The 20854-nt window shown below is 35.0% G+C and overlaps 1 protein-coding gene across 1 annotated transcript; it reads left to right on the forward strand.

The window, feature by feature from the left end:
* Positions 1–614: 614 nt before the first annotated feature.
* On the forward strand, positions 615–19622 carry LOC129940212 (malate dehydrogenase, mitochondrial). Its single transcript, XM_056048473.1, has 4 exons — positions 615–793; positions 1063–1270; positions 18694–18890; positions 18959–19622. Exons 1-4 carry the CDS (start codon positions 728–730, stop codon positions 19490–19492), a joined length of 1005 nt encoding a protein of 334 aa, XP_055904448.1. The 5' UTR covers positions 615–727; the 3' UTR covers positions 19493–19622.
* The last annotated feature ends 1232 nt before the right edge of the window (positions 19623–20854 follow it).

The following is a 20854-nucleotide window of genomic DNA, read 5'->3' on the forward strand; positions in this document are numbered from 1 at the left end:
ATAGCTGCAGCCAAGCGAGCTTGTAGTTCTTGTTGGTTCATGTCGTGAGTCCATTCCACCCATCCCCAGAACTTCAGTTGAAACTCTTTTTCTAGACGAGCTAGTGTTACGTTAAAATCAATTTGAAATGGTTAGAATTCATTTCATTTTCACAAATAATTTGACATGAACAAAACATTTTACTCAAAAATTTTTCATCAATGCAAAATTTGACAGCCGGTGTTAAATAAACCCGGTTTTGGTGTGAAAAGGCTATTAGCCATGGTGGCCTCTTATTAGATAAGTCTATAACATGATAAAGTAATTATCAACCATTACTTCCCCAGGATATTCCACGAATACACCAAATAAAAGAACACAAAGATTGGCCCAAGAGTAATACAAATAGCTCCAAACATCATCTCACCGAATTTCAATCAAACAACGAAATAAATTTTGTTGTCATTACGAGCGTAAGTGCAAACGCTATCGCGCCTTCATTGTGTTCTAACTCTTAAAGTTCAAACCCAGCCAAACACCATCCACATTCACTCAGTATTTTAAACGTCAATCGATTTGTTCATCGAGACGACGGGAAGATCTCTTTTTTTTTCCCGATTTTTCATTATTCATTTTCATTTCATTTCGCATAACCCCTGTGTGTCGAAGGTCGGTCGTCGAGTGTATCACTTTTGTTCAAATACTTTTCAATTGCACCCGCTTAAAAGAATTATTTAACGGTATTAAAATGTTCAAGCAAGTAAGCAAACAATTAGCTTTCCAAGCTACCAGGAACTTCTCCACCAGCAAGCAGGTAAGATAGTTTTTCTTTTTTTTTTTTAAAACCATAAAATGGGTTTTTAAATTTTTGCCGAGTCGGAAACGTCACTGAAGTTTACGTAATACCTTGTACCTACCTACTAAAGAAAATTGCAAAAAAAAATATTTTGTGGTGATATCGCTTAACCAAGGATAGGAACATTTGAAGGTCGTCAATCTCAATCCAATCTTTGAATTTCTAGAGGCATCATTTTTTAAATTCCTTTTGATAATTTGTATATTTTTGTTTAAATTATTTCTTAGAACAACTTCAAAGTTACTGTTTGTGGTGCTAACGGTGGCATTGGACAACCCCTCTCGTTGTTGCTGAAGTTGAACCCATTGGTAACGCAATTGAATTTGTACGATATTGTGGGAACACCCGGTGTTGCTGCCGATCTCTCGCACATCGACACTTGCAGCTCCACTCAAGGATTCAAGGGACCCGAAGAGTTGGGAGCCGCCTTAAAAGGTAAGTGAGCTGAGCCCAATAATACATTTATATAATTGTTTTTGTAATTATCTCTATTTTGTTGTGTTGGATTGTGGTTATGGTTGGTGCAGTAGTCATGTGGTTTCCGATACTCGTACAGTTGGTCAAATTAATGTTTGTACAAGTTTTTTTTTTCTAATTCCCAAATCCAACTTAAGGAACTTGACAGAATTATAAGCTGATATATTTTAATTGGTCTATTGAATAAATAGGGTATGTGACCTAGAGATTCATTGACATCTGTAAGGGATTAGATCAGAATACTCAATCCATTATAGGCCCCTCAAAAAAGTTTCTTTGGGGATCTTAAGTATTTGGGGTAGTTTAAGAGATAAGACCTCCTCAGTTTTTAATTGGATAGCATTTCCTTTACCTTATATGTGGTCAGGTGCCTTTTCTTTCTGATAACAGAACTTACAGAAAGCGATGCTGTTCCATATTCGGATGTTGAGGTGTCTACCTATTCAGTTTCCAACACCCAGTGATGGGCCCTGTTGTTAATCTTAGATTCTGAATACTCGAGAGTGATAAAGGATAAATACAATATTAGATCTAAGTAGATCAGTTATTTGGACAACTTTAAAATACAGCATTTTACTGGCAATCTTCTATGTTCCCAAAATCGAGTGAAATGAAATCGAAATCTTAATTTTCATTTTATTTTCAGGGGGTATCATATTCGATCGATTTTGTAAATTCGAATACGTTTCAAAACCACTTTAATTGAAATTTAAACAGCTGATATATGTATGTACAGCTGTGGACAACTAATTAGAAACACAAATTGAATTCACTTTTAAAGCAGTATCAGAATTTTTTTTGTTTTATTTTGTGCAAAAATATTTTTCTTTCTTAATATATTTTTTAAACTCAAAATAATGTTTCCCAAACATAACATTTATTTCATATGGCAGTTTCTGCGAAAAACACAGCGTTTATTGGTGGACAACTAATTAGAAACAAAGAGAAAAATCATATCTTATTATAAAATTTATAACTTTATAATGTCATTTACCTTATATTGCAAAACCTTTTTGCTTCAAAACCTCCCGACCTCTGCGTTCCATTGATGAAATAAGCCGCCTGCACTGCTCTACGGGTACAGCTTTCCAAGCCGCTTATTATTATCTTTAATACCTTCGAGAGAACATCATTGTTGGAGTTATTTTTGAGAGCAACAGCTCTTTTAACATCTACCACAAGATGCTCTATCGGATTTAGGTATGAACTTGATGATGCCCATTCCAGAACTGTTATCGATTGGTCCCTAAAGAACTGTTTCGTAATTCCAGCAGTGTGCTTGGGGTCGTTGTCTTGCTGAAACATCCATATCACTGGCATGTTTTCATCGGCCAAATCCACTAATCGTTCCTTAAGAATGTCAATGTATTTAACGGCTGTCAGCGTTCCTTCGATTCAATGGATTTGGCCAACTCCACTCCACGAGAAACAACCCCAAACGTTAAGCGAGCCGCCTCCATGCTTAATTATTGGAAAAACGTATTTAGGGTGGAACGCTGTTCACTTTGGCCTTCGGACATAACATGCACCATCTTGGCCGATCCTATTTATTTTAGTTTCGTCACTCCACACTATGTACTTCCATTCGTTTGTTGTCCAGTGGTCGTGTCATCTTGAGAACTCTATTCTAAGACTACGTTGCCTTGCGGTTACTAATGGTTTCTTCGGAGAAACACGACCATGCACAGCGATACAATGCAACCGAGAGTTGGCGTTGTGTCGCTGTGGAGCTTATTTTTAGATCTTTTTTGGCCAGCCTACTGATTGCTCGATCTATTTGGCAGCTTGTCTTACGGGCCCGTTTTTTACGAGGTACATTTTCAGCAGTCCCGAAGTTTTGAAAATGCTTAATTGCATTGAAAACTTTCTTTACAGAACAGTTCATTTGAGATGCAATTGCTCTATAGGACATTTTAAGCTTCTAAAACTCAAAAATCGCTATCCTTGTAGGAGGATCACAGCTCTTTAATTTAAAAATTGTTCTTTAAAAACGTTTGCAGACATTTCAGAATGCAATGCACCCAAATCAAATGTAATTTAAATGTTTCTAATTAGTTGACCAGTTGAAACGAACACTTTTTACACTCTACCTTGATTTTATTGTGTACTTTGCAAAGACTTATGCACAAATGATGCTTTTTCAAACAATTATCTAATAACGCTTGCATTACACCGTTTTGGATACCGCTATTCTAGTCACACTTGATAAATTGAATGTGGAAATGAGAAGAAAGTAATGTTTCTAATTAGTTGTCCACAGCTGTATATCAATGAATAATTTATTTGATTAACATAATTTTATTAATTCTTATTTTTCTATTCACTTATTCAATAAATATAAAATATCGGTGGTTTTTATGTGCATTGTTTTAACGCAGATACCAGCTAGCTGTAGGTTTGTAGGAGAAGCTGCAAGTTCCTACGAATCAAATGCAATACATAAAGAAGCTAAGGTTTATTTCCCCTTAGAGAAAATAATACTGTTTTTAAACAGTTTCCTCTTGTCAAATTAAAACCACATCAACTTAGTCCGGTCAAATTCAAATAACTTGGAAATTGGAAATATCGAAATGTAGAACACGGAAATTCGATATCGATGAAAATGAAAATGAATTTCGGAGCACCAATTTTATATTCAATAAATAAAATTTAACTTCGTGTGAAAGTGAAATGTAGAACCTAGCTGAATGCCTCATAGTTTTGCATGGAAACAGTGCAACACCTAGAATTCACATAAAAATACTTTCAAAAGGTTGAAACGATTCTTCAATTTTATATCAGAACCCGTACAACATCTATCCTAATACAGAAAATAGAAAAATGTGCCTCCAAAAATTAGACATTTTGAAGGTATTATAAAAATCTATGCCAATTAAATTTATATTTTAAGCTTTTTCCTAAGTATAAACTTTGTTTGCTTAGGTAAAGACCAAAGAATCAAAACAAGTATCTCTTTGAATGGTTTTATAAATAAAAGATTGTCTGTTGCTTTCTTCTGATAAGAAAAATTTGTGCAAACATTATGAAAGTTAACAGGGCTGGCCCCAGGCAATCTTGCGCCCTATGCAAGATTAGTAGAAAGTGCCCCTTCTTTATATTTTCACACATAAACTGATACACAAGCATAAGCCTTTCCCACATTACCCAGGAGGTAGACTTTCAGTGCGTTTTTTGTTATTGAGGTAGCGATGAAATGAGCAGAGGGTAAACGTTTAAACTTGGAAACTTATCTTTCTGGCCCTACATTTTGCAAATTCCGAAATGAGGTCATCAAAGTCTAAAGAATTTAATAATTCCTTTTCAATGGACATTATAGATAAGCCTACAAATCTCTCTTGAATCATGGTTGTTCTAAAATAAATTTTAATAATTTTAAGTTTAGAAAAACTACGTTCTCCTAAAGCTACAGTGGCTGGGATTGTATTAGGGATTTGGAGAGCAATTACTAAATTCTTCAAGGTTTGAACTAAAAATTAAATTTAACACATCTAAACTTGAGCTTTGTGGTGTAACAAGCGGGATATTCGGTTTGCTCTTGAAACAATGCTTCTCCATCTAAATCTTTAAACTACCTAGTGTAATAACATTTTGAAAATTAAGGTATGAAGCACTTACATTTTTATTTTTTTAAACATTCGCTTATGTTATATAAAAATGAAAAAATGATGTTTTGTTATTGATTGAAAGGCTTCATTATAGTTTCAGCATAAAGTCTTTTTCTCCGTTGAAAGCGCAATGGTAAAGCTTCAGAACACATATTTAGTATTTCTAGGGAACTAGCAATACGCTCGGTTAATGACCATTACATTTTTCAGCGGAACACATTAAAATTAAACTGTTTCTTGTATTTTCTTTTATGCCAGTTGACAGATTAACGGCATAAAACGATTCTGCAATGTTTTTTGCCTCTTGATTTCCTATTTCTATAAGGACTTCATCTGTTTCTTCTAAATTTGTTTTTAAAGACCTCAATTTTTTAACCTGCTCTCCCATCTAGTCTGAGAAAGGGGTTTCAAAGTAAGGCTTGGAATTTTTTTCTTATAAATATCCCACCTCGTTACGGAACTTGAAAAAAAGTTATACAAACATTATATTGTATCGACAATTTTGACTGCATATAATGAGCACCGAGCAGCATCATTAACCAACCACTAAATTTAAGGAATGCGAGCAGCATTTAACGAAAAATACTCTTGGTTCCATGTTTCGAATTCGATTCTGAACACCCGCTTCTTTTCCTTTCATATTGGAATCATATTCATAACTTTGGCTTCGAAAGTTACTTATTAAAATTCCATTTAATTTAAGCTTGTCTAAAATCGACTGAGTCAGTCACATTCCGGTCTTGTCTTGTTACAAAATACGTCACTTCTATTAACATCTAATAGCTATTTTATTAACCAACAAACGGAAAAAACCATTGAAACAATCTGCATTCTGCACCAGACTAAATATACTTTGAACAGTTATTACTTTCAAAAAAAAAACAAACTGCCTGTGCAAGAACGATTCGATTGCACATAGATCCATCCCTCTTTAATTTTTAGACTATGCTCCTTTTCCATTCTATTAAATATTTCATCACCTGTAAGCAGGCACTTAACTCTAACGCAGTGAGCAATAAGAAAACCTGCACGTCCTACCCAATAAAAAACTTGCACGTTCTCCCATACGATTCAATATGAATAAGTATTTAGCTTTGTCATACTTTCTGTGTTAATTTTGGGACTCGGTGTGCCGGAAATAAATCTTGTGTTGAGATTTTTTCATTTTTTCTTTTGTACGAACAAAATAAAATATTTGGAAATTAGGTAGGTAGAATTTTTAGTTCTGCGATATCTTGAGTTTAATTTTCATTGAATGCAACAATGAATGTGATGTTAGTTAGTGCGCAAGAGATAACTTAGGACAGTTGTGATGAATGTTTTTTTAGATTATTTTAAGAATAGTAGTAGTACGTATTTGTTTGCGCAAGATCAGATTACAATTTTCTTTCTCCTGGTAATGCGCCCCAAAATTATGCGCCCTGTGCATTTGCACATCTTGCACATATGCTTTGTCCGGCCCTGAAAGTTAATTATAGTTTTGATAGAAAGATAAATAAAATGCGCCACTGCGTCGCACTAACTTGCTCATATATCTTAAAAGCCTGTTTAAAAATATTTTAAGAATTAAAAATTGACCTAAAAAAAGTTTATTTTCAAAGATTTCAATGCCATTTAATTTATAATTTTTCAAAACCGTTAGAGCGTTCTTTTTTTTAAATTAATTTTGTATAAATTGATTTTCAAAATAATTTTAGCATGCAATTATTTAGAGCTTTTTCAATTTGTTATAAAACTGATAACCTATTTTCGAGATATCGAATTTCAAAAAAAAGTTATATTTGATCATCAAATGTTGTTGAGACAGCCTGTGTGTAAACAATTATTGTAATCTAAGAGGTGTAACCCATACAACCGTTGAAAATTAAGAAAACGAAAATGTAGTGAAAATTAGAAAAAAAACTATGCGTTCGTTTTTGAAAAAATTCAAATTTTCATTCTTTGATCAAAAAATGTACAGTGATATAAAAAAAAGTTGTACAGTCGATTTCTTTTGTTAAAATGCAATTATCTGTGGAGTTAGTTGCAATAAAAAAAAATACTTACCAAAAGTAAGGATTTTTTAACCTCCAGATTAAGTAAAACACATTTTTAAATAAATTATTTTAATATAAAAAACCAAATTAAGCAAAGAAAGTCTATTTTATAAAACAAAAAAAATTGTACATTTGAAAAATTCAATTAAAAATTACCAAAATTTCGAAAAACCAAATGGTTTAATATTTTGTATAATGTCCTTTTGCATCTTAGACCATTTGCAACCTCTTTGGCATTGAAAGAGCCAATTTTGTTGTAACATCTGGCGTAATTTCAATCCATATCCTCTGTATTGCATCTTTTAACTGTTATTTATTTTTTACTTTCCTTTCCCTCAACTTTTTTTCTACATGAGCACAAAGATGTTTATTTGGATTTAAATGTGGACTTTGAGGTGGAGTACTTTTTTCACGTTATATAACAACCATTCCTTCACTATCAACGAGGAACAAAACATCGCACCCCACACCATAACGCTGCCACCGCCATGTTTTACTGTGCAATTTACATTCTCCGGATCTAACGCTGTACCCCATTTCCTCCAAACAAAATGTCGCCCATCGGACCAAAAAATGTTGAATTTGGATTCATCGGTATAAATAACGAAATTCCAAAACTCTACCGGCTTATTTATACACTCTTTGGCATATTGTAGGCGCTTCTTTACATTTATGGTTTGTTTCGAGGCGTAAAACATCTTAACTCTTCCGAATGTAAAACATTTCCCACCGTGTGTGGATGAACTTGGACAATTTTGTTTCTATTAAGGTCTTCCACTATTTCCACAGCCGAAATTTTGTGGTTACTTTGTACAATCCTTACTATACGCCTCATGGTTTGTTTAGTATCAATTTTTTTCGGTCTCCACTTCCACTTGGCCTAGTTAAAAATCCGTTACTTTGTAAAAATTAATAACGTACTAAACTGTGGAATGTGGCTTTTTCACAATATCAGCGATTTGTCTTAGACTTTTCTTTTCGTCCCACAACTTAACATTAAGTTTTTTCATATCAATTGAAGTTTGTTTGTTTTCCATTTTTTTTTTTAATTTCTCTTGTAAATTTTTAATAAATTATTACTCTGGCAATATGAAAAAAATTAAACCTTTCAAAAAATAGATGATCTGATAAAAACTACTGTAGTGTAACTAAAAAGTGTTTTTTGTTTTGGTTTCATAAGACGGACTTTATTCATTGAATTTGTTTTTTTATTAAAATAATTTATTTAAAAAAATGTGTTTTACTTAATCTGGAGGTTAAAAAAAACCCTATTTTTGGTAAGTATTTTTTTTTTTTATTGCAATTAATTCCATAGATAATTGCATTTTAATAAAAGAAAATTGAATGTACAACTTTATTTTTGGTTCACTGTATATGAGGGCTACTGTTAAATTTAGTCTTAAAATAAATGAAAAAGAAAATTCGAATTTTTGGGATGTAGCTGCGAGGACAGACATACGGAATCGGGGGCACCACTTTTTTTCGACTTCTCCACCATGTAAAGTCATGTTTGATTAAAATCTCGAGTTTTAGAAAATTAAAAGTAAGAAACTAAAAAGAAATTTTAAAGTTTCAATTTTATTCTATTTCGTGTAAGTCAAATAATTTTTGAGAATCCAATTTGGCAACTATATACTTATTCACCTAATCTAATTAGCAATTAGTAACATTGTTTTTAATACTGAAATTAAAAATAACGCAAATAATAACGGTACTTAAGTAAATTACAATAGGTAAGGTACATTTTAATTAGTTCTTATCGGTTCTTTTCCAAATTATATTCATTTAAGTGAGAATACCAAACACAATGATTAATAATAAAATAAGTTTTAAGTAATTTAACATCAGAATTGATTTTTTGTAAATAGGCACTTGAGATCTGTATAAGTTGAGAACAAGCAGATATAAGTATCTTGAACTCCTATACATATAAGAACTCAATTAAAAGTCCGGTATTAATACTTACAATTCTCAAGTACAAGTACAAACAAATTGTGCTCCTTACTATACGCTTTAAAGTTCTTTTACCAGAATCTGCCAACAGCTACATTGCAGAGTTAACAGCAATTTATAAAGGCAAAAATACTCTAACCGATCGCTCATTGTAACCGATAATCTTGGTATCCTCATGGGTCTTAAAAATGAGACAAATAAATGCCCTTCTCTGGAGCTTATAAAAAGATGTTTGCTCGCCAATAAAAATATTCAGCCCTATCATGAATTCCATCGTAATCGGAAATTTTTACGAATCTCGAAAAACTGTATCATGAAATCCGTTCGTAATGCAAAATTGTATGAGACTTTCCACTACGAACGGATTTCATGATACAGTTTTTCGGTATTCGTAAAAATTTCCGATTACGATGGAATTCATGATAGGGCTGATTATTCTTACATGAATACCTGGATATTCCAGAATGAAAGGAAATGAGGCAGCAGACTTTGTAGCAAGAACTGCTACAAACTATCCATTTATTGTAGAGTATCCCAAATTGTATAAGCTCCTACGCAGAGCTTTGATTCAGGATCATAAGAAAGAGCTTCTCGAAAGTTGGCAAAACTCTGAAACTTTTCTAAAAAAACATCAACCTACTTACGCGCGTATGCCATACAATCGGTCTCTAAACAGAGAAGATAGCATAAAACTCTTCTGAAAAAGAGTTGGAAAAGCTATTTTTAACACTCAACATTACTATAATGCTGGAGATCCTGAGCAATGTTCGAATTGTGAAACGATACCCTCTGTTTGGCATATCCTTATCGAATGTCCTATATCTCTCCAAATTGAAGTATTATCAGACAACATAACCGAAAAACTTGCCGAAATCTTAAATCACCGCTCACCAAAAATTTGATGAAATATATTTTTTTGTTTTGTCACTTCTTAATTACCCATAATTAGCCTTTGCTAAATTCTTTAAAGTAACCTGAAATATAGAATTTGATAATAAAATGTAAATATGTATAGCCAAGAGACGATATCATATGGTCTGGCTACCGTGATGCCTTTCTAAAAATAATTTATAAAACAAGCTTGTAAATTATTTCAATAAATAAATAAATTTTACTTGCGTTTTACTTGAGGACTTATATTCTCCACTAATTTATAGGTGTGGAATATACCATTGTATCAAACACTAAAGACATGATAGAGTGATTTTTCATGTTTCCGAAACATATAAAAAGTAATCCAGGAAAATTCCAGATTCTGATATTTTTGAAAAAGAAGTATGTTTAATAATAAATAAACTCCAGGAGTCGATAGGATTACGGTTGGGTTTCTTAAGTACTGTTAAATGTATTCAAAAACATACCGTGGTTAAAAAAATTATGCCATAAACTAGAATCATACCGAATCAGTTCAAGGAAGCGATAATATTTCCAATCTATAAGAATGGCGATATTTCTGATCCATTAAACTTCCGTGGAATATCCATTTTAAATAACTTTTATTCAATTTATGTAACAATCCTAAGCCATTACTTAGCTGTTTGGATGAACTATAATTTTACTTACAAGCGACAACGTATTAATTTTGACAAGTATTGTGGTTACTCGATTTCAAGGCTGCATTCGATACTTACTTACTTACTTAAGGTGGCGCTACAGTCCGGGGCGGACCTAGGCCTCAACCAACATGCGTCTCCAGCCAGCTCGGTCTCTAGCTAGCTGTCTCCAGTTTCGCACGCCAAGTTGGTTGAGGTCCTCTCGCACCTGGGTGCGCCACCTGAGTCGCGGTCTTCCTCTACTGCGCCGTCCCTCGGGATTGGATTCGAAGACCTTCCGGGCTGGAGCGTTGATGTCCATCCGCTCTACATGACCTAACCATCTAAGCCGTTGGACTTTAATTCTGCTAACTAGGTCAGTGTCGCTGTACAGCCCGTACAGTTCGTCGTTATATCTTCTCCTCCATTCTCCATCTATGCGTACGGGACCAAAAATCACCCGAAGAATTTTTCTCTCGAAGCATCCTAAGACGCTCTCATCTTTCTTTGACAGGGTCCAGGCCTTAGCGCCATAAATGAGAACCGGGATGATGAGTGTCTTATAGATGGTGATTTTAGATGCTCGAGAGAGGACTTTACTTCTCAATTGCCTTCAAGTCCAAAGAAGCAGCGATTTGCAAGAGTTATTCTTCGTTTGATTTCAGCGCTGGTGTCGTTGTCTGCATTAATAGCAGTGCCTAGGTAGACAAAGTCCTTAACTGCCTCAAAGTTATAGCTGTCCATGGTGACGTTTTGTCCAAGACGTCGTCGTTCAGTGTCCTTTTTTGATGACAGCATATACTTGGTCTTGCCCTAATTGACCACTAAACCCATTTTCTTCGCTTCCGTCGCAATGCTCAAAAACGCTCCACTGAAATCACGCTATGATCTTCCAAATATGTCAATATCATCTGCGTATCCGAGTAATTGGATGGACCTTTGGAAGATTGTGCCTCTAGTGTTGACGGTTGAGTTTTGCACAATTCTTTCCAAAACGATGTTGAAGAAGTCGCATGACAGTGCATCGCCTTGTCTAAAACTTTTTTTGACATAAAATGCATCGGTAAGATCTTTTCCGACCTTGATAAAGCAGCGTGCATTCTCCATCGTCATTCTGCACAAACGGATAAGTTTGACAGGGATGCCAAAACTAGACATTGCTCAATAGAGTTCTTCCCTATAGATGCTGTCATACGCGGCTTTAAAATCGATAAAGAGATGGTGGGTATCGATTTGAAGCTCCTGGGTTTTTCCAAGATCTGCCGTAGTGTGAATATTTGGTCGATAGTGGATTTTTCTGGTCTGAAGCCACACTGATAAGGACCAATTAGGTTGTTGACGAATGGCTTCAGACGTTCACATAATACGGCAGAGAGGATCTTATACGCAATGTTAAGGAGACTGATGCCTCTGTAGTTTAGAGGGTCTCCTTTCTTATGTATCGGGCACACTATGCTGAGATTCCACTCATCGGGCATGCTTTCTTCCGACCATATTTTGCAGATGAGTTGGTGCATGCTCCGTACCAAGTCATCGCCTGCTGCTTTGAATAGTTCCGCAGCGATGCCGTCAGCTCCAGCAGCTTTGTTTGACTTAAGTTTAGATATAGCCATCTTCACTTCGTCAAGGTCGGGTAGGCGGAATTGTTGATCTGCGCCGCCGAGGTTGAGTGGTTCTATCTCCCTTACAGCGGAATTCGGTTCGTCATCGCCGTTATATAATTTGGAGAAGTGATCTTTCCATATTCTCAGCATCGACTGCGGTTCTACTACGATGTTCCCCTGATCGTCTTTACAGGCTTCGGTTCGTGGCTGCATTCGACACACTCAATAGAAAAATCCTTTTTTTACAAGCTCCACAGCAAAGGATTTTCAAAAAAGTATGGAAGGGTGATAGAAAACACATACAGCCACACAGCATTCTCGAACATTTCAATCAAAAGTTAATATCTGCGATTTTTAAAATGAGATGCGCTTAGTACGATTGAATGCTAATCCGCTTTGTAAGAGCAGTTATAAAGCATTTCATTCCTTTTCGGGAATGAGATCCATGATGATGATCTAATAGCGCTTCTTAACTGCTAACGTTAGTTGAATCTATACCATTTTCCGCTACTGCCGACTGAGAAGTAAAAAGTATAAATATTCTTATTATCCTTAATGAAAACTCTTATTGGAACTCCCTATATAAACGGAAATAAGTTTATTATAAGACTTTGCTACACAAACATTTTGAGCTGTAAATATAGTAAATTGGAATTTTGAATAGAAACAAACTTGAGAAACTTTAAACTACAACCCAAAAAGTAATTGAACTTCAGATTGTCCACCAATTGATAGGAAAGGGTTTTCAATGGTAGAATGCTAGCAACTTTTTACTCTTATACAAAAAAATATCAGCGTTTTTAGGATTCAGTAGCCTCGTTTTCTAGACATCCAAAACTGACAATAATTTTAAAATTTAACTGCATTACTTTTTTACAACCTTAGAAACAATTTTAATTTCATAATTTTCACTTTTCTTTAAATATATGTTCGTTTAAACAACAAGATTTATATTAATAAAATGTTGGTATTTTTTGAACTGTTCTGTACGAATGAGAACTTGATTAACTGTACCTATTCTTGGATCTATCTACCATTGGGGGTCGTGCATACAAAATGATGTTGTGAGCAATTTTTATTGTCAAGCTTGATGCTTGATAACCTTTGCTGGTCTTATAAGCTTATCAAATCACTATTGTTGTTATTTTTATTTCTTTATTTAAAAAAAAAAAAACATTTGATACAATTTGGGAAACTAAATAATTTATAATCATGACCAGATTGCTGACAGAAAATAACATGTTTTTTAGTGGGTTTTATCTCGTATGTAATTTCTTATTTAAGAAAAAAAAATATAAATAATTGGTAGGTTTTCATTCACTATACAAGTGGTTAGCAAAATGACTTATAATAACAATTGATTTTGAACGTTTTTTAATTCATCCAACGGATCCGTTCATTACACCAACGATTTATTTTCTAGAGAGGACACTATGTTGAAAATAGAGCCTTCGAATTTCTTGTAGTATCGGACAAATAGCTATGAAATGATAGATATCGTCACGCTCAATTTCTGTTACAATAATTGGACAGGAGAGTTAGATCTGACGGATACGGATTATAATTCAAGTTCAATGTTGAAGATATATACGTAGCCGTGCCATAAATAGTGTTACACATTTTTCTTTGGAAATAAAGAAGACAAATATAAAATATTAAAAATGTTATAAATGTTATTAAGTGTGATATAAAATAGAATTAAACATAATATTTTTGACTTGCTACTCAAAGTGGCCATCCTTAGCCTTAACACAGGGCTTGAGTCGCTTCGGCCAATCGTCTATGGCAGCATGCACCTTGTCCTCAGGAAAATTCCCCACTGCGCGGACAAGACTTGATTTCAGACTTTTTAAACTCGGATATCCTCTGTGGCAAGCCATCAGCTGTAGCTCTGTCCAAAAAGAATAATCCAGAGGATTAAGATCGGGACTACCTGAGGGCCAATCTAATGCCTTGATGAACTCAGGAACATTCTTTTACAGCCACAACTGGGTCGATTTGGCTTTGTGGGCTGGAGCTGAGTCCTGCTGGAACACCTAATGCTTTTTATTGAATAGAGTATTGTTGAGTGGTTTGACCACTTTCTCTTAAACGTCTTCTTGGTAGGTTTTTGCTTTTGTTTTTACACCTTGTTTACAAAAATGCAACTTTGTTGTGTCTTCGTAGCTCACTCCTCACCAAACCATGACGGAACTTAGATGATGGCCCCTTTTGACTCTACCGAGCATAGACCTTGTCATTTTGGCGATTGTAGTTCTTCTTCAATGGTGAAAATTTTCTCATCTGAAAACATGCTTGTACAATACCTTCCACCACCGTAATGTCTGAGCAATGCTTTTGCTCTTTCCAGCCTAATTTTTTTCAAGGCATTGTTTAAGCTCTGCCCAGTCACTCGGCGGTAGGCACCCATGCCAAGGTTATTTTTAATTAGCCGCGACATAGTTCTTCTTGAAATATCCATCTCTCGTGACATGATTTTCTGCTTACGAAGGGGATTTTGGCGAATTCGAGCTGCCATTGCACGAACGGCATATTTTGTCCTCACACTTCATGGAAGACCGGGCCGAAGTTTATCTTTTACGCTTAAGGTATCCATTTAAAGTTTAATTGTACGCCACCCAAACATTTGATTAATACCGAGGTTTTTTAACAACTTGCAAATAAAAGAGTTGGATTTTCCAGCTTTATGCAGCGCAACAACTGCAATTCTCTTTTCTTCTTTTGAGGACTTCATCTTTGCACTTGTAGAGTAGAACTAAGACTATACTTTATTTTAAACCTATATAACAGTAGTTATTAAAAACAATTAATGTGACTTGTTGTATGCAGCTGAATGTCAAATTATACAGGTTCAAATAGTTGTAACAGTATTTATGGCACGACTACGTATTTTCATCAACTTTTGCGATAACTATCGAAAAGATATCTTGCCAATTATCAATTCAAAAGAACCATTATGCAACCGGGCAAGTTGAGTCCATTCCTTAAATTGCGATGCTTCTGTTCGAAAAAGAACCTTCATGGTAGATGTGTGAAGGTTGGTGTACTCATCACTCTTGTTAGAAAATCTGCATGCAATTTCAAATTTTTAACATAAATCGGCCCAATTCCAGACTCAACATGAATTGCATAGGTTGGAGTCAAACCAGGCAACCGAAATAATGTTTTGAAAAAAGCTGTTGTATCAACTGAAATTCTTCAAAATAGATGTGACTAAAAACATGAATACCCTAAAACAAGCAAGTGTTAATGGTTGCTTGGGAAACTCGGTATTAAGATCCTAAGTCTATGTTTTTGTTTGAGAAGAAGGTAAGCCATCTGCGTAAAGAAGTACTTTTATACGAATATCAGAAAAACAAACTCCACCGGGTAAATTATCTGAAATATCATCATTGTAAAGGGCAAACAAGATTGAGCTGAGGATACATCCTTGGGGAACACCTGCAGTATGTTGAGATCTTTGCTGAGTTAAATCAATTAACTCAGCTTGTCGATGAGCCAACTCGAATCCCTGACGTTGCAGGTCAATCCGCCAACACCCTAGACTTGTTTCTTACCTTTGACCCTAATAAATACACAATTAGTGTATTACCGCCTCTAGGCACATCAGACCATTGTATCGTATCTGCAAAATTCTCATGTCGAAAAAACCCAGTTAAAGAAAAATCTCCTATGAGAACCGTTTGGCAATATGAGAAAGCCAACTGGGACGGTCTCAATGAATTCTTCAGGAACTTTAACTGGTCACTGTGCTATGCAGATATGGTTACAAATTTAATTCTTTATGGAATGAGAAATTTTATCCCGAACAGTGTAAAATCTATCAAACCCAAAGAGAACTCATGGTTTGATTCGAGCTGTAAAGAGGTTATTAGGATCAGAGATGTAAGTTTCCGTTGTTACAAAACCAACCCGACTGAGGAAAACCGGAATAAGTTCAAACAAGCTAGAAAGACATGTAATGGTCATATTCGTCGAACCAAATTTTTGCATGATCAGAAATTAAGGCAAAAAATACTACAATGTCCCAAAGGTAGTAAAAATTTCTGGTCATTTGTAAAAAACGTACGAAACACCACGTCATCCTCGGTTCCAACACTCGGCCACAATGAAACTCGCTAAGTAAGCTCGAGCGTAAATAATTCTATAGGACGAATCTTCTTTCGCACTCGTGCAGTTGCAAGAGTACTGAAAGACCTTGACATACACAAATTCGCTGGCCCGGATAGTATCTCCCCAATTGTTCTGAAGAGGTGTTCATCATCGCTGGCAAAACCACTGCGTAAACTTTTCCATCTTTCCTACTCTACATGTCTCTTTCCGAGCGGATGGAAAATAGCATTTGTCCAGCCTGTCTCTAAAAAAAGGCGAATCCTCCTCTCCCTCTAACTATCGTCCAATAGCACTCACGTCCCTTCTTTCCAAGGTCATGGAAACGCTGATTAATTATCAGCTCAAGAAATATCTCAAAGAACTGAAGTTTCTTAATGAAGTAATAGGTCCACTGGTGATCTCATGGTTCATCTCACCGAACAGTGGAACAAATCTTTACATCGTTTTGGAGAAAGTAAGAATATTGCACTTGATATTTCAAAAGCATTTGATAGAGTTTGGCAACAAGCTCTCTTATTGATGAATCTCTTCTTCGTTGGATTAGAAATTACCTTTCTAACCATTTAATACAAGTTGTATTGGATGGTTTCAAGTCTGAAATTCATAAAATAAATGCTGGTGTACCCCAGGGCTCCGTTTTGTCTCCGACTTTCTTCCTTATATTCATAAACGATCTTTTGTCACTTCTAATCCATTAACCTGTTTCGCCGACGACAGTACCCTCAGCTTCTCATACTCGTTTATAGATTCACATCCTTGTCCTTCGGATGTGGAACTTCAACGGCAGCGTATGATAAGCTCATAAAATTCTGATCTTGACAGCATTGTACAATGGGGAATCAAAAACCGTGTAGAATGTAATGCTTCGAAAACTCAATGCTGTCTCCTGTCGTTAAAGCGTAACATACCCCCGATGCCACTATCTATGAGCGGCACTTGCATCCAAGAAACTAATCAACTGTCAGTACTTGGTATGTGCATCACAGATAACCTTTTATGGAACGATCATATATTTGATATTGCCAAAAATTCTGCCAGGTGCTTAGGATTTCTCCGACGGTGCAAGAAATTTGTCACCCCTTCTGATCTGGCTGTAATTTACAAAGCCTTCATCCATCCAAAGCTTGAATATAATTCGCATGCCTGGGCAGGTGCCCCTAAAACAAGTTTATCCAAGATTTAAAAATGATAGGCGATAGAACTATAATCGAAACATTTACATCGCTAGAACACCGCCGCAATGTTTCATGCCTTTCGTTGTTTTATCGATATTTTTATAAAAAATGTTCTGTTGAACTAGCCAGTTGCATTCAAACCCTTAAACGATTCAGCCGTAATACTCGCACTTCCAGGAATGCTCATCAGTTTACCCTTGAGCTCAATTTCGGGCGTACTGTCAAGTATAGAGATTCTTTCTTAAATCGCACATCGAGAATGTGGAATGCTTTAGCCAACTCCGTTTTTCCCTCCCATTTCGATGTTCAGAACTTGAAGACCAATGTGCACCGGTATCTCCTTTTAAATCCTTCACTATTTTCCTAATGCTCGCACTGTGTTTAAATATAAACATATATAGGGTACTAATAACCCCTTGAGTGCCTGCAAATTATAAAAAAAAAAGTTTAAAACAAATTTGAAATCTCTGCCCTATCCCAAACATTGGCATAAGTTTTACATACAAATTTTTCGTAGATATCTAAACATTTTCTAGATATACAAAGTGAGGCCATTTTGCAAATGAGAGCTTGTCAATTGACTGTATCAAATGTAGCTAAAGGTCATATATATTGCAGTCCGTTTGGATCCTATTTATTTGAAATTGAAGAGGGAATGGATTATCGATGCATTAACACGAAAATCAGAAAAACAAACCTCACCAGAAATATCACCAATATACATCTTTGGGAAACACCTGAAGTCGTTTGGTATTAATTTAAAATCTATTACCTATCCCGACTGATCCCAAACTGTCACATAAGTTCGACGCAAACCTTTTGTAGACATTTAGAAGTGAAAAGTAAAGTAGCTTTGTAGATTAGAGCTTGTCGATTTCTTGTTAACAAATTTGTTAACTATACGCGATAAAACAAAAATATGGCCAGCTTGAAACATACCTAAGCGTCCATTGTATAGAATTCTAGCAAAGACTTTTCTAATGAAGTTCAATATTGAAATGCCTTCATAGTTCTGAGATAAGACTCTAAAAATCCTGTTGTTTTCAATTGTAAACTTTAATTTAGTTAAATTGGATTTGAGAAAAAGTAAAATTTGCAATTCATTTAAACGGGGTGACAATGGCACAATAGTTTATTCTGATCTTTATAGTCAAGTCTCCTTTTTAGGCAGCATTTCTATAAAACTAGTAGTTTAATCCCATACTTGTCATGGGATTTCTTTATCTGCGTATACTGTAAGATTGAAAACAAATTGCAATCTTTTCTTAAGTTTGGAGCTTATAGTCTTTCTATTTTAATACAGAAATATAAAATCTATAAAAATTAAAATAAAACTATATTTTCTTTATTCATGGATCTTTAGGTGCTGATGTTGTCGTTGTATCCGCTGGTGTACCCCGTAAACCGGGTATGGACCGAGATGACTTGTTCAACATGAACGCCGGTATTGTCAGGGACATTGCTGATGCCGTTTCGAAAAACTGCCCCAAAGCATTACTCGCCATCATCACCAACCCCGTTAACACTGTTGTTCCAATTGCTGCCGAAGTTCTTAAGAAGGTTAATTTCTTTTTTTAAATTGAATTTATTAAAATTGAATTTAAATTTGTATTTTAAAATTATTTCAGAACGGTACATACGATCCAAAACGTCTTTTTGGTATTACCACATTGGATGTTGTTCGTTCACGAGCATTTATTGGTCACGGCAACAACGTTGACCCACAATCAGTAGAAATCCCAGTTATCGGAGGTCATTCTGGTGTGACAATCATTCCAGTTCTGTCCCAGAGCCAGCCCAAATACTCCAAAGAAATCGAACCACTCACCAAGAGAATCCAAGATGCCGGTACTGAAGTTGTCAAAGCAAAGGCTGGAGCTGGTTCTGCTACTCTTTCAATGGCTTACGCTGGAGCTCGTCTTGCCAATTCTCTTTTGAGAGGATTGAATGGCGAACGTAATGTCATTGAATGTTCATACGTCGAATCTACTGTCACCGAAGCACGATTCTTCTCAACACCTGTTGTTTTGGGAAAGAATGGAGTCGAAGAGAATCTTGGCTTACCAAAATTGAACGACTACGAAAAGAAACTTTTGGTTGAGGCTCTGCCTGAACTCCAGAAGAACATCAAGAAGGGTGTTGATTTTGTTGCCAAGTCTTAGAGCAATTGTTTAAGTGCAACGGTAGTGTCAATGTATTTTTTGTTTTTGTTATTCACTTATCCGATTACGAAATAAAAGTTAAAAGCCAATAAAAAAAAAAAAAAAAAAACAAATTGGATAGGAGAAAATATTTCAAGCTGTTTTATTTTATAGTTTTGTTTTCTTTATTATCAGACACAGATAGTTCCAATTTTTTGAATTTTTTAGTTGTGAAATTTGCTAGAAATATGTAAACAGATATATCGAAGGTATTTTTACGTTTTTAGTTAATTTAGAGTGGACACGTGAAAAAAGTGAAGAACATCCATACCCGAGTAGAAAAAATTTGGTAATCATCTAATCACAGGCGCCATTGAAGATGATTCTGAACCATAGCCTGAATCGTAGATACCATACTGCCATTGAATCCGAGAATGGAGACACCAGCTGTCCCAAGTTCTTGAATAATGGAAGAAACTGTAAGAAATTGAAAAAAGCAATTGCAGATCTTTTTGCTCAAAATCTCGCAAATGTTTTGAAAACATTCCTAGCAAATACGTATACATATTCCTTAGAGTTTGTTGATGGGAATGACGAATGTAATATTCTTTTAGTCACGCTCAAAGAAGTAAAAAGCATGTGTCTAATTAAGTTATCTAAACTCACAAAATCACCAGGGTACGATCATATCGCTGCTCAGTTGTTAAAAGAAATACCCTACAATTTATAATAAACGTAGGTATGATTTAAACTAATATATGTACCACATCGTTCACAAATTGCAGAAGTCATTGTTATACCTAAACGAGGGAAACCGCCAACGAAATTATCATCTTAAAGACAGCTTATAAAAATCATAGCAAAAGTTTTAGAAAAACAATAGAAGCAAGAAGACTAATTCTGGACCATCAGATTGGATATAAAGAAGAACATCGAATTACGGATTTGGTGGAAAAAGTACTGAGAGAAAGACAAGTATGTTCGGCTATATATACCGAAATGTTGCTAAAACCTTTATCAAGATTTGGCACTTGCAACTTGAGTACAAACTGCAAAGGGAACTTTCCAGGCACTACTACGAAATATTGAAATCTTATTTTACAATACAATGCGACTTTTAGATTACTGTACGACTAACATGACTCGAAACTAAAAAATATATTTCATTCTTTCTACCAACGTTTCGAAAGAATTTCTTAACATGAAGAAGAAAGGTAAGGAGAAAGAATGAAATAGTTTTTTATTTGCATTCCCAAACCAAAAAGACCAAAAGAGTCTATTTTCAACACAATCAATAAAAACAAGTTCAAAGAATTGGTCAAACACAATCAAAAATAAAAAAATGCGTATGCGTATATTTCGATTTAATTTAAAAATTGATTG

The sequence above is a fragment of the Eupeodes corollae genome, chromosome 1 (genome assembly GCF_945859685.1).
Source record: "Eupeodes corollae chromosome 1, idEupCoro1.1, whole genome shotgun sequence".
Classification (NCBI taxonomy): domain Eukaryota; kingdom Metazoa; phylum Arthropoda; class Insecta; order Diptera; family Syrphidae; genus Eupeodes; species Eupeodes corollae.